A 17,307-nucleotide genomic window follows, 5' to 3' on the forward strand; every position below is an offset into this window, starting at 1 on the left:
CTTTTGAGGAATCATGGCTGTTTTAATGGGCAAAGCATGTTGTTTTTGAGGAATCAGGACTGTTTCACACCTCAGACGTGTCTAGAAAGAAGAACAGCCCAGTGAAATGAGCTGTTTTCAAGGAATCATGCCTGTTTTTCCAAAGAATAAAGCGGTAGCCCACCTCAGACATGTTCTGAAGGAACAATAGCCTGTTGAAACATTCTGCAGAATCCCATTAAGTACTATCAAATGGAATTGGGCTGCTTTTGAGGAATCACCGCTGTTTTCAATGGACAAAGCATGTTGTTTCTGAGGAATGAAGCTTGTTTCACACTTCAGATGTGTCCAGAAATAAGAATAGCCCAATGAAATGTGTTGTTTTTGAGGAATCATGACTGCTCTTCCTGAAGAATAAGGAGGGAACCCACCTCAGATGTGTTTAAAAAGAACTGTCCAATAAAATTTGGCCTGCTGTTTGCTCTGTAACATACTTTGGTGGGCATGTTTTTATTGGACTGAACTTTTTGAACACATCTGAGGTGGCTTCTATTTTTACTCTTTAGGAAGAACAGTTGCAATTCCTAATCATTCAAACGAAATCCTTGAAATCAGCCTGATTCCATTTCATTTTTTCCCTGGGGAACATAAAGGTATCCTACCTTAAACGTGTCCAGAACAACGAAATCCTAAAAAATGGCTGGCAAAATGTACTGCAGAATCACAAACAAGTACAATCTGATGGATTTTGGATGCTTTCGAGTAATTGTGGCTGTTTTAAATATGCTGCACAACAAATGGACACACACTGCCTGGCAAAAGGGAATGTTTTTGAGCAATCTGGGTTGTTTTTCTCCAAGCAATTAGAAGGTATCCCACCTCAGATGCAGTCAAAAGGAAGAACAACCGAGATTTTCCCTGCTGAAACATTCTGTGGAATCACAATCAAGCACAATCGAAAAGAAATCCGACTGCCTTTGGAATTGAGCTGCTAATGGGCAAGGTGTGGATTGTTTTGCATGAGGAATTAAAAGGGATCCCATCTGAGATGTGTCCAGAAGGAAATGTGGCACATATTTTTCCCCCAGGCAAAATGTGTTGCTTTTGAGGAATGGCAGCTGTTTTAATGGGTCTTGTTTTTGAGGGATCAGGATTGTTTTGCCTGATGAAGTAAAAGGGATCACATCTGAGATGCATTCAGAAATAAAAACAGCCCCAATTTTACTGTCAAAACATATTTGAGAATTACAATCAAGCGCAATCAATTGGAATCGGGCTGCTTTGGAGGAAATCACAGCTGTTTTAATGGGCAAGGCGCGTCGTCACATCTGCTCTTGCTACAGAAAAAAGGATTCCACCACTGACGTGTTCAGAACGTTGAATGGCTGTGATTTTGCCTGTTAAAGCATATTGCAAAAAACAATCAAATACAATCAAATGCAAAAATGGAATAGGGCTGCTTTTAACGGGCAAGCCGTGTTGTTGTTTGAGGGACCAGGGCCGCCTTCCTCGAGGAATAAAAACAGATCCCACCTCAGACGTGCGCAGAGAGATACACTGCACATATTTTACTAGGCAAAACATGTTGCTTTGCAGGAATCACGTCAGCTCTTCCTTCAGGATAAGAAGGGAAGCCACTTCAGACGTGTTCTGAAGGAAGCGGGTTCCTGTGCCCTTTTGTATTTGAGACCCTTTAAAAAAAAGATCAGCGCTGAGCTGAGCTTGAACCCCCCCTCCCCCTGCCCCCCTTTGGATCTCAACTTTGATTTCAAAGGGCCTTGCAGGCATTCTTTTCCTGGCTCTCCATTTCAGAGATGAAATGAGACGGTGTTTGTGTGCCCCGGCGTCGGTGTCGGGAGGCCAGGGGGAGCCGAGCCAGGAGCCAGGAGGAGCTTTCGCTCCCATCGAAACACAGGGCTGCTTTCTGCGGCAGAGGCAATAAGCAGACAGGTACACTTTCCACTTACATGACCTTGCGAAAGCCTCTGCCTCTGCGAGATGTGTTTTGAAGCCCTTGCCTGATTCCCTCAGCTTAAATAAAACATGCAGGGGAGCGCCGCGGGGAAGGGTTCTGAGCTGGAGATACTGGGGGTACGTGTCTGTCAGGGAGATAACAAGCTGGCCCTGGCGTAGTGCTAATTGGCCATTGCGTACGTATACGCGCAGAATATTTATCCCTCCTGCCGGCTCGTGGCAAGACCCACAGCATCGCAAATTTTTCCCCTTGAACAGTTTTGCCTACTGCAAGCTGTACGGAGATCTGCAATGAGATAATGAGAAATGGAAGTACTGGGGAAACACCGGGCAGGAGGCCTGTAGGGTTAAGACTTCGTAACAAGCGCACGGCTTAGATTACATCAGGACCTTGACATGCACTCTCATTACCAATAACGCTCTCACTGAGCCTTTTGAGCAAGTTTCAAGCACAAATCGGACACATTCCACCCACAAAAATGAAAAATAAAAGTGTAGGAGACGCCAGGTAAATTAGCTACTTTGATCAAAATATGGCCACATTCATAATATATCAACATTCTGTTAGCATTTTGCTGCTGGAACAAAACCTGGTATCTCCAAAATTGCAGCTTTACAAGAGAAAGAAAAAACTTACTTTACTTTTAATGTAAGTCAATGGAACCAGATTTTTTTCCATGTCATTTTATGCCATTTCTTATGGTCCATTCATCATTAAATTTACAGACAATGTAAAAAGCAACACGCTTTTTTTTAATTATGTCAAAAACAGCAAAAATAGGGATACAAGGTTTCGCTCCAATAGCAGCGATTTACATGTCAAATAATGGCATATCTGAGCATCTGAGCAGCCTGGGGTCTCCTGAGAATATTGAAGCATGATGTGTCCAAATATGTCATAATTGTACTTTAAACTGACCAAAATTACACAATATTGCCCTTGATTTAAGCAACCTCATAAACTCATCAGCTTAACAGCGTGCAGTTAGGGGGTGGGGCTATACACAGTTTGCATAATAAACCGCAGTCTTTGTAAATCAAATGCTAATTTCAGGTGCAACATGGGTGCATAATGCAGCCACATTTTGCACTGTGCTGCACTCACAGGTCCCCTGCTCAATCTGGACATCCAAACGTTTTTCCTCAGGTATTGTGACTCTGCAGAAGCAGGTACATCACCACTCTCACTTTTATGTGTTTCTACAGAACTCTTTGTATTGGTCTGCATTTATTAGAAGGTTTTCTTTTAAGTTCTTATAAACAAAAACAAACATGGCAGCTGGTGAGATAGATGCTCATCACCACTGAGACTAAATTAGGTGTGTCTAAATGATCCTGCATGTGTTTATTTTGTATGTACGCTCTTCTAGAATGTTACCCTTGTGAAAGGAAAAAAAGAAATGGATGTTTATTTCAACATAAATATTGAGATAAAATGTAATGACTAGCAATCTGGACATTTGAACTCCATGTAATGAATTATGCTTTGATTGGTGTAATTATTAGTGTTATTGTTAAAAACTTTTGTAAGAAGTAGAATCTTATGTTTATTTAGGAGGAACAGTAGGGGGGCAGATGATGTTCTAGAAACTGGGTATAAAATTGCTCTTTTCTCAGTAATTTCAACAGATTTCAAATCCCAGTATATCAGACTTTTGTAATTAAGCCTGTGAAATCTGCAATATTTTGAAAAATGAATGTATTGATTATTATCAGTGTAACATACCTAAATAAAGCAGTGGTTTGTCTGTGAAAAGCCCCTTTAACACTAAATTGGAAACTTATGGACATGTGATGTTTCCAGCTCTTTAGCTGGGACCCTAGCAACTCTAATTTAAAGAGAAGGTAACCAACATTTGTGTTGTTATCCATCAAAAAACAGTTTTTTGATTCGGAGAGCAGATCAAACCTGTCTGAACTGAGGGGAGTGCTCAACTCTTTTTGTTCTAGAGGTTCACAAACTTTTTGCATCAATGGCCTCGGCTGTTTGAAACATTTTTTGCTTTTAAATATGGCAATGTAAATGCTTTAGTTAGTCAGTTAGTTAATTACTTATGTAGTTACACTGTTAGAAATAAAGGTTCTGTGCAGGTACATTTTTCGATCATCAAGGTTCAAACAATGTAAATGTTCCCTCAAAGGTACAACAGTGGTTTTAAGGTCTAATTGTGTATCTTAAATAAGTTTTTTCCAGATAAAAAGTACATATTTGTACCTTTTCATAACCGGATGTTTTAAAACAGAACAATAAAATAAAAGCCTGGAGACGAGACGGGGTGTGTGGAGTCAATACAACTTAGAAAATATAATATCAATGGATTATGGTTCAGTTATGTTCCCTGACTAAAGGTACTGAGATGTTCCCTGAAGGTACCACCCCAGAGACAAGAGGAGTACTGCCCCAGTGACAGTTTACTAGCTTTATTTCTGAGAGTGTAGTTAGTTAGGTAGGTAGGTAGGTAGCACTGAATTGATCGCAGAGGGAAACTGTTTTGTTGCAGCAGCACACACAACACAAAATAAAAGGACTCGAACACAGACAGTTCTAAAATACACCCAGTATAAAAAGTAAAGCACACTGAGTGAAAGGGTCCCAAGGTATAAGTAAGGGGGAGCAGGGCACAACCTAACACGCTTTGGTTTTTGCTAAATAATTTTTAAAAAATTTAAGTTGGAATAATCATGTTTTTTATACAAGTAACATAAACATCTCTGCTAAAAATGAACACCTGAACTTTGTTTCTAGCTCCTACTGTTCATGTACAATTCCACCCAAAATGAGGGGAAGTGCAGTGTTACAGTTTAGCTCATGGGTGAGTTCTCTGCAACAGACAGAGGGTCAGTTTAACCCCTGCTAGAAAAGTCTGATGAATCAGTTCAAACAAAGTTAATTCAATATAATTCTATGTTGTAAGACATAAATATGTTTTCCAACCAAACTAAATTACATATCATCATCTATACGACAGACAGACAGATCAATTGACAGACAGACACACACATCAAATTATACATGAACACTGACATGAAAATCTGTGTAAACATCTGGAACAAAAAGACCAAATTGACATCATTTGTCTTTGTTCTACTAAAGATGTTTTAGCTGTAATGCTGTGTAAGAACTAACCCTGCAGTACAGAGGCTGTACTTAAGCCCAGCTCCACTTGCTGTGAGCTTATCAGCTGCTTCAAAGCAGTGCTGTAGGAAACAAGATGGTGATTAATGTAATATAAGGTTGGATTTTGTGATTCACACAAACAGCTCAGTAACTGACAAAATCTGTGTTGAAAAAAATGACTGACGAATCGCTCCGAATTTTGGTGGGAGACCGTGGCTAGGAAATGTGGTAATGTGGCCAGAAGCTCATGCTGCTTGACCTTCTGTGACAACGTAAAAGTTTGTGTTAAATTGTGCCCCACGTTAGGTTGTTCGCTGTGCTTCCCTAATAAATGTAATACAGTAATATAATTGTGTGGTTTGTGTTAAGAAGCTCTTATGAATGAAGATTATTTAATAACTCAGGATCTGTTCATGCAGAAGTCCAGCTGCTTGTAAGTGTTCAGAAACTTTTGTCCAGCTGTGCATCCAGCAAACACAGAAACGGTTCAGTGCTTGCTTTGTGTCTTGTTATACTGGCGATAATAGACGTGCTCATTATTCAAAAACGCTCACGTTTCATGGGCCTACGTCCGAATGTCCACTCTGCTGATTATTATGTGCTTTCCACTAAGTAAAAAAATAAAAAAGTATTGTGTATTTAGTATGCAGCAGTGAACATGTTTCATTAAAAACATGGTTTTAAAGTGTCCAGTGTTGGGACTGAGGAGGCTTCAGATGGCCCTACGTGCTGAGGCCTCGTCCCGATTCGGCTCCCTCGCTCCACGGTGAGGAAGACAGAGACACAAACGAGGGCACAAAGCGGCTCAGATCAGATCAGCTTTCGCGCCGCAGAACCTGAGACAAAGCACTAAAACAAAACAAAACAAGCAAGCCGACTCAGTCGACTTGAGCACAGTTCAACTGTTTCAGCAACAGAAATCAAGGTGAACCACCGTGAGCAGAGCTGGCATTACGGCATTAATATGAAACAGCCCCAATTTTCCCATGGCTGCTCTCAAAATCAGAGCATTTTACATTCAAAAAACAGCCTGAATAAACATCACGGTCTCCAGCGTCACGAGAGAAGCGCACCTATCTCGTAAACGGGTTACATCAGCAGTTCCTTGCTACCAATCTGTGTAAAAAAAAGCTTATCCAACAGTTCTCAGTGGGTAAAAAAAACTAATTAAAGAGGCTTCCAAGAACAAAGACGAAGAGCTACGGAGCTTTCAGGAAAAAAACGCAATTAGAGCGCACGCGAGCCGTTATCAGAGCGGTTGAAAAGGTCAGAACATGTCACGGATTTAATGCTGAGACGACAGACACAGAAGATTCGCCCTCGGGGGGCTTTGGGGACATGGTTTCTTTATGTTTGTTCCTCAAAGTCAGTTTTTTTTCAGGTTTTTGTTCTTAAAATCCTCAAGGTCCAAAGCTATATACTTGTCAAGCAGGCTCGCTCTCTCAACATCATTCTCTCACCTGGAACAATACAGATCTGTACAACATTCATGTTTAAATAATAAAGTTATGTCATATTGCATTCAAGCACACGTTTGTAAATGCACAGTGTTGTTCAAGTCTCTGTAAAAGAGCTCCAAAACAGGTACTCTACACAACATGATAATGCAGGGTAATAGAACAAGATTTCAGACAATTTCATACTATTTGTCCATTTATCATGAAATGTTTACAGTGGAGCTGCTGTTTCAAACAGAGTCAAACGGAGAGATTCAGAGTGGTTTGGTGTGAAATGGTTCAGATTTCTTTACAGTGGTGCTGATAGGAACCAGGGGTCGCCATGACTACAACACAAATATAGACATTTTATTTACTATCCAGAACCACCAGTGAACCTACACGTCTTCTGAGTTTTAAATGGAATGTTGATGATGGGAAAATAGAGCATTTCCTCTCTGACTCTGAATGCATTCTGACTTTGTTTACATATTAACCACTTACTTATGCTGAAATTAATTACAGACGCTGGGTATTAAGTATTTTTAACATTTTAGTGAGCAATTATTTATTGTAATTATTATGTTATTTTGCACTGTTTAGTCTTTTATGTGGCATCATTGTATGAAAGGAGCTATACAGAGCATTAGTTCTAACCGCAGTCCCACAGTGAAAAATACAAACAAAAAAAGAGAAGTGAGAATTTTGACCATAGATATTTATAAGGGTTATGTTCTGATCTATTTACACCCAAGACATTAATAGAGATAGTAATAGGCTAAATATATACACAATCATCATTAGTAGGGCACTTCCTATTGGGATGTGTCTAATACTTGATGCAATACTTACATTTTTTCCATGTTGTTTTTTAAAAGATCCTTTTAATGTATTTTAAAGTTAAAAGAGTAGATTAAAAGATTAGATTAGATTAATCATGAGTGATCAAGAGCTTTGTCTGTAGGTGGAGCCTTATTATAGCCACGCCCCTGCATTTTAGAGCAGGAAGTGAGGCTGCATCCTTGTCCATCATGGCCACATGGTGAGCAGTTAGAACCCATTGATTTGACATAAATGTGTCCCAAAGTCAGAAAATCAGTGTGGAACATTAGGAATTGTCATATATTCTGCAGCTAAGAACTTTTTTATAATTTTTTTTTTAATAAAAAATATGATGATGTTATGTGTGTATAACTGTTCAAAGCTGCATTTGCTGGTCATGCACTGATGAGCTAAAATTGTCACTACAACAACAGTCACTACTGAAACATCTGGTAAAGTTTGAATAGTGTTCTGATTGTTTTGGTACTGACAAAATACAATGTTCAATCATTTGTTTTAATAAAATATAGCGTAGAGTCATTTAGAGCCAAAGGATTTTAGTCTAAAGTCCAAAATCTGTTAAAAGTCCCAAATGTGTTTCAGCTCTGACTTTGGCTGTATTAATATTCTAAGCAGATAACTAAAATTAGCATAGAAACATCGTAGTTAGATGTATCCTCTCATGTGTTAACTTATTTTTACTTAGAAAATTAACAAAGTATATAATTTGACCAGGGCTGTTTAAACTTTTGCATATGACTGTATGCAGTTCCCTTCTGGATTAGTAAAGCTTGTATCTCTCTCTCTTTCTCTCTGTAGCAATGGACTCTGCCTTGTCGAAGGGGAACCTGTGCTCTGACACAGGAAAGCCCTGTAACCCCTGCCTGGATGCGGCCAAGGCCTGCAACCTAAATGACACATGCAAGAGGCAGCGGTCAGCGTACATCGCCACCTGCAACCGCGCAACGCCCATCACACACAACCAGGAGCCGTGCAACCGCAAGCGATGCCACAAGGCCCTGCGGCAGTTCTTTGAGCGCGTGCAGACGGAGTTCAGCTACCCGCTGCTCTTCTGCTCGTGCCGGGACAAGGCCTGCGCCGAGCGCCGCCGCCAGACCATCGTCCCGGCTTGCTCTTTTGAGGAGAAGATGAAGCCCAACTGTCTGGAGCTCAGAAGGACCTGCCGCTCCGACCCTCTCTGCAGGTATGACTGAGAGACAGAGTCACAATACAGAAAGTACAGGGAGGAAACAATGAGAGCAAAGATCGCGGCACCAGAGATAGATGCTGTAGGCGGACTTTGAGGAAAGGAGTGTATGTTGGCATCAAATCACATATACAATATAACCAAAACATTGTAAACTCCTGCTTCTCCAGCGTCTGCTCTGAAATCAAGAGTATTAATTAGGGCTGCACAGAAATTTTGGCCACTGATTTTCAGATAAAAATAGTTTAAAGTGGCACTTTCGGGCCAAACCTTGTGGCCAAATAGGTCTAAAATGAAGTGCCTACATCTAACAGATCCTTTGAATGAATCTGAATGATTTGTTTTCTTTGCTGTTCTCAAACAGTTCAAACCGTTTACACAGTAGATCAATAGTGAAACATTCAAACACAGTCTAGTGCAGCTGCATTCCATATACTTTTTAACTTACATGCTTTTCTACATGAACTGATTTAAAGATAGAATGGTAATCACATAAATAATACTGAGTAACTCAATATCTTTTGGTAATAATCTTTGTCACCTTGGTTTTGAGGGCTGTTTCTGCAAACATATGCATTGGGTAGATACTGCTGGTGTGGGTTCATGGAAGTAATTAATAACTGGTTACTTTTCTTTTACAGTAACTACCCCAACACTGGTACTGTGTCACAGATGGAAGAAATATAGCTTTGCAATGTATTATTGTCTCCCAGAAGACATATATAAAAACATACACACATATATAAATATGTCTATATACTGAATATACATATATACTGAAACTGTCATATATACGTATAGGTGACTGAAAACATCCCTAATTCAGACACTCAGCTAAACAGGCTAACACAGGGGGGCCCATTCCTGGTCCTGTCGATCTGCCACCCTACAGAGTTTTTCCTCCGATCCTAATCTAACACACCTGAAACAGATAGTGGAGGTCTTGAGGGGTATCTGAACATTAGAGCCAGGTACGCTGGATCTACCACTCTCCATGGTGGTAGATCTCCAGGACCAGGATTAGGCACCCCTGAGCTAACATTAGCATGGTTTAGCAAACGTTAGCAAACTATGCTAATGTTAGCCTGTTTAGGTACTTGACTGCAGTGAAATCTGACACATCTGGACAACAATCGATAACACAGGCAAAACAAGCTAGCTAGTAAAAAGCTATCATTAGCTAACAGAACTGTTTTCCCTCACAAAAGGTAATGAAAACATCTACACTCTTAATTTGTGTTAACAACAGACTTGTTGTATTATAGGCAATGTTGGCAAGCACACCAGTGCCCAATACCTTGAGCTCAGTCTTCACAAATCACTGGACTGGTTTTGAAACTTTAGAAAGTTTGTCTGCACTTTAATAAGTCTACGTTCCTCTCATATTTAATTCAGAATTTCTCATGGTTTTCCCCAGACGGTCTTGTTATAAGGTCACGTCTGGCCATGCAAGACTGGTCTTAGCACTGTTTTGGTGATTGCAAACACTGTGACAGGACATGGTGTGGAATGGCATGAATGCCATTTTAAAAGCCGGTGGGCTTATTTATGGTAAATCATGCTCGATAGAAAGCTTGCTGGCTGTGAGGGAAAAACTTGTATGTCTCAGTGCTGGACCTAAAAAGTGTAATCAGTGGCAGTGCCTGGCACTATCATCTGAAAAATCTGCAGGAACATAGGGTGTGAGAGAGAAAGGCGCAATAATACAGCATCTCAGGAGCTTTCTGACTCACCCCAGCCTGGGGCAGACTTTTGTTGGGCAACTTCTGTCCTCAGAATTTTGATGTGCCTGAGGCTAGAACAGGCAGAACAAATCACGAGCCTTGTGCAAGCAGTCCTTCCCGACACTCTCTTTATGGAAGGACTGCTGTCCTTGTATCTGGTCCTGAGCTCCTATACAATATCATACCATAGCAATGGCCTAGTAATTGCAAAGCAATCACCTGGGATCCCATAGCAACAGCCTAGCAACACCTTGGCAACCACCTGGGATACCATAGCATCTGCCAAGCAACAGTTTAGCAGCTGCCTGGAATGCCATAGCAGCAGCTTAACAATTGCTAAGCAATCACCTGGGATACCATAGCAACAGCCTAGCAACACCATAGTAACCTCCTCGGATATCATAGCAGCAGCTTAGCAACAGCATAGCAGCCACTTGGGATAGTATAACAATGGACAAGCAACGTCTTAGCAACCACCTGAGATACTATAGCAATAGCCCTAGCAACATCTTAGCAACCGCCTGCAGTATCATAGCAACAGCCTGGCAACATCTTAGCAACCACCTGGGATACTATAGCAATGGCCTAGCTACATCTTAGTAACCACCTGCAATACCATAGCAAGACCTTAGCAACACCTTGTTAACCACCTGGGATAACCACCCAGGATACCATAGCAACTGACAAGCAACACCTTAGTGACCACCTGGGATACTATAGTAACTGCCAAGCAATACTTTAGTAGCTGCCTGGGATGCCATAGCAGCAGCCTAGCAATTGCTAAGCAACCACCTGGGATGCCATAGCAACAGCCTAACAACACCATAGTAACCTCCTGGGATATCATAAGAGTAGTCTGGCAACACCATAACAACCTCCTGGGATATCATAGAAGCAGCCTGGCAACACCATAGCAACCACCTGGGATAGCATGGCAATGGACTAGCAACACCTTAGCAACCACCTAGGGATACTAAAGCAATGGCCTTGCCTCATCCTAGCAACGACCCACAATACCATAGCACAGCCTAACAACACGTTAGTAACCACCTGCAATAGCATAGCAACAGCTTTGTCAGGCCAACTTAAAGTTAATTCACAAAAGTTCCTCTTCTGCGTAGGTATGTTGTCGATCCTCCACTTCTCAGCCTCCATCTCTGCATGGTAGCATATTATGTAAGAGATGGAACCCAAACCCATCTCTAAAGCACTTGTCCATAAACTGAATCCTGCACCAACACCAGGTCCAGTGTCAGGGACCATTTTTGGAAGGCTTTCTTGACTGTGGCCCTTCTTGTTTGGGTCAAACTGAAGGAATCTCTGAAGAACATGCTACCAATCCCAAAAGGTTCCAGCTGCTTCCTTTTAACTATACATCGTACTTCTACCTAAAAGACACTCTCTAGCACCTTCCAGAGCCTCACAAAGTCCTCTGTAGCTATCCAAGTATGCAGTACCACATCTGTGATGAGGTCACTTCATACATCATATCACATTCATACATCTGTTCTAAGGCACACTTGGCATTATCCTTTGGTGGCGTTCTTTGTGGAGACAAATTGTAGTTTATCGTTTTGACCTGCTTGACCACTTGGTCTGCAGGGTCAGATGTGTCTCAGGCTTATTACATACTAAGGCTTATTATTCATTAACTACTGGGACTTCAGTGCAAACTGCTGAGCTTTTCTTAGTTCAGATAGAAGTGTGTAATAAACTGTGGGCCTGCCGGTGGGCCCTGACCATTTAAGGGGTTAGGCATGTAGGTGTGGAAAGACAGTTCCATTACCTAGCATTAGCATAGAAGCAATAGAAGTTACTAATTATTTCTCTCAATCTGTAATGAGATTACTTCACTCATTCCTATAAAAAAGTCATCATATTACTTATTGCTTTACTTCTATGTTACTCTCTAAAACCTCTCAAAAACTTGCCTGGGCATTAAGAGACACGGCCTAGAGGAATATGGGGGCGGGTTTTTTGGGGGGGATTTACTCTTCTTAGTGGCAGACAGTTCAGGACCAAAAGTTGAATAAGTTGTCCCCAGACGTGTGTTCTCATTATGAGATAATGCATGGACCCCATGAGACTAGACCACTTCAGCTTCATATCCATGTGCCATTCATCCTGTTTCTGCAATGAAGAGTCACACCTGTTCGCGCTGTAGACTTTAATGAGAAGAAACCATCACATCCCTCTTGAACTTCTAATTATCAAGATGATTCTATTTGTAATTATGATTGCCTGAGAGGAGGTTAATCTGAACTGTCCCAGGATTAATCCCAAGAGGAGGTTAATCCTGACTCTTCTACAGAGAGTGCTTGAGTCTTAGAAAGGTGCAGTGACTGAGCAGGAGGAACTTGTACATTGTAAATACTCTAATACCACCTGAACACAGTAGATCAAGCGGGCATCTGTCCGTCTCAGTGGATATATATGTGGCATGCAGACCCTCAAAGACCCCAAGTACTGTTATCTAGCCAACTCAGATGTGTCCCTTTGAGTACATTTAATAGGAGTAGCCATATATTAAACTGAGTAAAAACCCTTTTACATGCTATCTTATAAAATATGGTTCTTCAAGGGTTCTTTAGTAAAGACAGTGGTTCTATGTAGTCTGTTTGGTATCTACCTAGTGGTGTAATAAGACACCCCCAGGCCTCTGTGCAGAGCTTTTGGCCCAGTCCGTCAAGGCCTGATAGACCTAATAATGTTTATAGGGTTGACTGTTATGATATAAAGAGTAGAGAACATGAAAGACATATAGTCAGACAAATTTGTGTTATATATCAGTGCTAGCGGAGAACTCTCAAACCCAGCACAACCTCGCAGAACTCACTCAACATTTTTCAAACTGACCCACAACTATATATCAGATTAAAAGGGCAGACTGGCACTGGCACAGTGACCCAATGACATTCAAACTACTCACATTTATAAGGGAAAGTTATCCTTTAAATGGCACATTGGCAGGCCTACATTTTTATTACACATTATAAAGAGTAGCTCAGCCAGTTTGCATTGCAGTCCCTGTAGTTACTGAATAATAAGGCTTAGTATGTAATAAACCTGGAATTTTAAGGGGTTAAGTTCAGTTTATCGATGCAGATCAAATGTATAATGCAGTGATGAATTCACAAGTCAAATAATCATCTGATATTCAGTCAAACTGAACTTTAGACAGACTGCCCATTTCATTCCATATTACAACAAAACATGAGATGTACTGCAGACCTACAGTTAGCATTTGTCTGTTTGTCTTAAAGGCTGTAGACTGACTGCCTTTGTTGGTGTAAATTTCAAGCCACGTCACTTACTGCAGGCTTTGGGGTTCCATTCTGGGTTTAATTTGATACAGCAGCAGCAAAACATTGAGTGGCACACTGTACAGGGCAGTGTTGAAAGTCACTGAACTGCAGCTCATATCAGCGTGTATAACCTTAAGACAATGAGGAGGAGCTTAATCTGCATCCTGAATGTCCCTCCCATTGTGTGAGGCCTGTTCACATGCTAATCGTACCACTTGCAAATGACCATTCAAACAGTCACTATTTAGTGACATGACAAATTAGGATAACTTTACTGTAGGCGAGGTTCATAAGGCTACATGGCAATTACATAAACTTGTAATGGCAGCTGACATCAACCTACATAAACATTTATAAAGGCTGATTCCTATGAGCAGCAGTTCTTGTAAAGGCTGCTTTTGTCAGCTTCTGTGTGGAGCTGATGTAACAGCTGTGTATCAGTGACAGGGTTTTACTGACATTAGGTGTCATAACACATTCTGGGGTGAAACGACACACCACGCTACGACCACACTACTGACTTTGTAGCTCAGTGTATTTTTGGTATGTCAAACACATACTGGCGATTACACGACACAACGAGTATGTGACACAGTGAGGCTGCAAAATCAAAGTTAAAAACCTTAAAAAAAAATGCTTTCAAACTTTGTGATAACACTGAACTAAAAAAACCTACAGTACTGTAGTTATATGGTGAAAATTTTAATACTGACACTCATATGAGTTTCATATTTATGCTTACAAGATTTTTATGAATCACTGTGGCAGAGCCATGACACCGTGCTGACAGTGACACAAAAGTTAATGTTTGGGCGACCTTAAAAGTTTGAGTTAACTGAATTTCAAATAGTAAATTAACAGAACATAATGTGTTTTATGCACTATCACCATATTAATTGAAGTTTCAATTAATCTTTTAAGACAGACACTAACTTTTTAAAGTAAAAGTATCCTAATGGTGATGCCAAAACACTGAAATGAGTTATGTATATTTTATTTATTTGGCTCTTAGGCTAAATGACCAGTTCATGTGTTTTTTGTGCTGAACATTCTCAAAATGCAGATTCAATGCAGTCTAGTTGAGGCCATTCTGTGTCATCTTTGGGATAAAGACATGGGACAAAATACGTACAATAGTCTCAGCATGGAAAAACTGATTTGTCAACTAGATTTAAGATAATTTCACTTGCTAAGATATCAATTCTGCAGGGGTGTTTCTGATTCTGCAGAAAAACATAGGCAAGACTGAGAGTTACTTTACAGAAACTGAGTTTGGTGTGTCTAGGGGTGAAACAGGTAGAGTGAACTCCATGAACTGCCCTTCACTAACAATCAGTTCCCGTTACTTTCTCACCACTGAGTGGCTGCTGTCCTTGGCGCTGGTCCTTAAGTCCATGGCCACATGCCAAGGTCTTGATGTAAGACGGAGAGGCTGTACAGGTGGTATGAGTAGATTTGGTGATATCTCCGGTCAGCCCAGTGTTACATCATCTAAAATACTGCAGACACTGTTCTACAGACACTGTGGAAAAGCTTATCTACAGCTGCTCAAACTGTTATCGAACCACCTGATTGCAAACAACTCTTTACCTGTTAGTATTGAGCAGGCAACTACTGTTACTAGTGTTATAAAACGTGAAAAATTTTTATTTAATTTAAAATTTTAGTTGATCCTGTTCCTTTTGTGTTTATTTAGAATATTGTTTGATTCATTTTACTGTCCTAATGTTCTTTTTTACCTCACTACTTTTCATCATTATTTTATTTTCTAATTTAATTCTCTTTAGCTTTCTCTGTTTGTTTTACTTTTTAATTTTAATGAACAATTTATTCAAATTTATTCAAATTTATTCTACTTTCTGCTGTCCACTCTCACTCTCCACTCTTGGAGCATTTTTAAATCGGTACGTTTCTCTAGAACGGAGCATTTCATGTCAAACCTCTCTGTTTAGTTCTCAACCAACTAATTATTAGTTACAGTTAATTAACTAAAATTTTTTTAATGGAAGTTTGGAGGTCAGAGTGTGTGTTGGGTTTAGGATTCATTTTTTGTGTTGAGCTTAAAGTTTTAAAATTTTGTGCATGATCAAATGGTTAAGCTGTAAATGAGTCGTTCAGAGTGGTTTAGTGTGAAATCTTTGGTGGTTTAGTGTGAATGATGTGACCCCTGGTTCCTATCACCACCACTGTAAAGACATTCAATTCAGTAACCACTGAATTATGCAGCAATGTTGCAAAATTGGTGGCATTTCCCTTTAAGGTGAAGATTATTAAGGTGAAATTAACAGATGTTTAGTTGAATGTAAGACATAATTTAAGGCATACAGGCATCTACACTGAGCTTTATGGGAGATTATGGGACAAATAAACACAAAACATTTCCAATGCACACTGCGGTGAACAGTCTGAGTTAAATCATTTAATCCTTTAAGCAATAACGCGAGAATGCAACTTATCATTCCACACACTTCCCATAGCGTTTCCCGACTTCCTGGCGGCAGAAGTCAATGATTGATATCACACAAACCGCCGTAATCCTCGCAGTCTATTAGAAACAGTAAGAATAGCTGTTAAATTGAGTGGAGAATGTTAATTAGCCGGGTCCGGTGAGCTATTAGAAAATCAATTGGCTCTGTGTCAACCAAACAATTCCCCCCGGAGGGCCAATGTTCAGGCCCGCGCGGCTAACGTATCATTCATCGGCCGTCACCCGCTCGCCATACCACATATTTCAGTCTTTTCTGAAAGCATTATAAAACACTTTGAATGTCAATGTGACAGTCACAATTGTAGTGCACTGGTACGAAGCGAAATGTCAGCTTGGTCCAGCATGACTCACCTGCTGTTATTATGTGTTGGTATTTATTTTTTTTTTTTATGTTGTTTTGGCTTTGATGGCGAACCTGCGGACTAGGGAACAATCTCCTCCATCAGGGGATTAATAAAAAAGTGCACGTTCATTTTTTTATGTATTTATATTCAAGCTCGGCCTCTGTGGCACATATTCTGGACGCGCTCTTCTTACCTCCGGGGTGAGAGAGGCTGGGCTGCAGACGGTTTGTCCTTGTAGAGAGCATGATTTATAAGCGCGGGGCAGTCTGCGGGCAGCGTGCTGGTCCCTAGTAGGCCGACCTCAGTCTCAGTCTGTAGAAATCACCTTGCCTGAGCCTGCAGTGGGACACTGGAGGACATCCAACATCGCTGCCTTCCCAAAGCCTGCAGGCACAGAAATAGTGAGCTACAGTAACACAGGGGGTTTGGCAGTCCCTCTCCAACAGTTTCCGAACAAAGACATACGCAGTCTGAGTTCATCCCTTTTACTTCCAGTCAAAACGTCCATTAAGTTGTTCATTTTTCAGGAGATATTTCAGAGGAGACCACCAAAACTGTCCCCATCAGATAAACAGCACTTAAAGCTTTCATCTTTGAGAGAGAGGAGAAAATCAAGCTGCTTCAGATCTGAAAACATCCACAGGTATTTCTGTCCATCCTTCCACTGTGAGAAGACAACTCAGTGCTATGGGTCTGAAAGGATGTGTAGCTGTCAAGAAGCCGCACTGAGAAAAGGAGACAGACACATCAAACAAAGAAGCTGAACAGTGGACTGACCACCCCAGAGTCCAGACCTCAACATCACTGAATGTGTTTGATTACTTCAGAAAATGATCAACCAACTTCTAAGACTGAACTTTGGAGGTGTGTCTGCAGATTTCTGTGAGAAACTGAAAGTGATAGACACACA

General features: G+C 40.7%; 1 protein-coding gene across 1 annotated transcript in view; it reads left to right on the forward strand.

Moving 5' to 3' along the window:
- Nucleotides 1–17,307, forward strand: part of gfra2b (GDNF family receptor alpha 2b) — a 94,961-nt gene that overhangs the window by 45,790 nt on the left and 31,864 nt on the right. Inside the window, exon 4 of the mRNA XM_036595873.1 lies at nucleotides 8,149–8,533. Coding sequence (XP_036451766.1) covers nucleotides 8,149–8,533 — 385 coding nt within the window. The remainder of the gene's footprint in view (nucleotides 1–8,148; nucleotides 8,534–17,307) is intronic.

Source organism: Colossoma macropomum, unplaced genomic scaffold (assembly GCF_904425465.1).
Source record: "Colossoma macropomum unplaced genomic scaffold, Colossoma_macropomum, whole genome shotgun sequence".
Taxonomy (NCBI): Eukaryota; Metazoa; Chordata; class Actinopteri; order Characiformes; family Serrasalmidae; genus Colossoma; species Colossoma macropomum.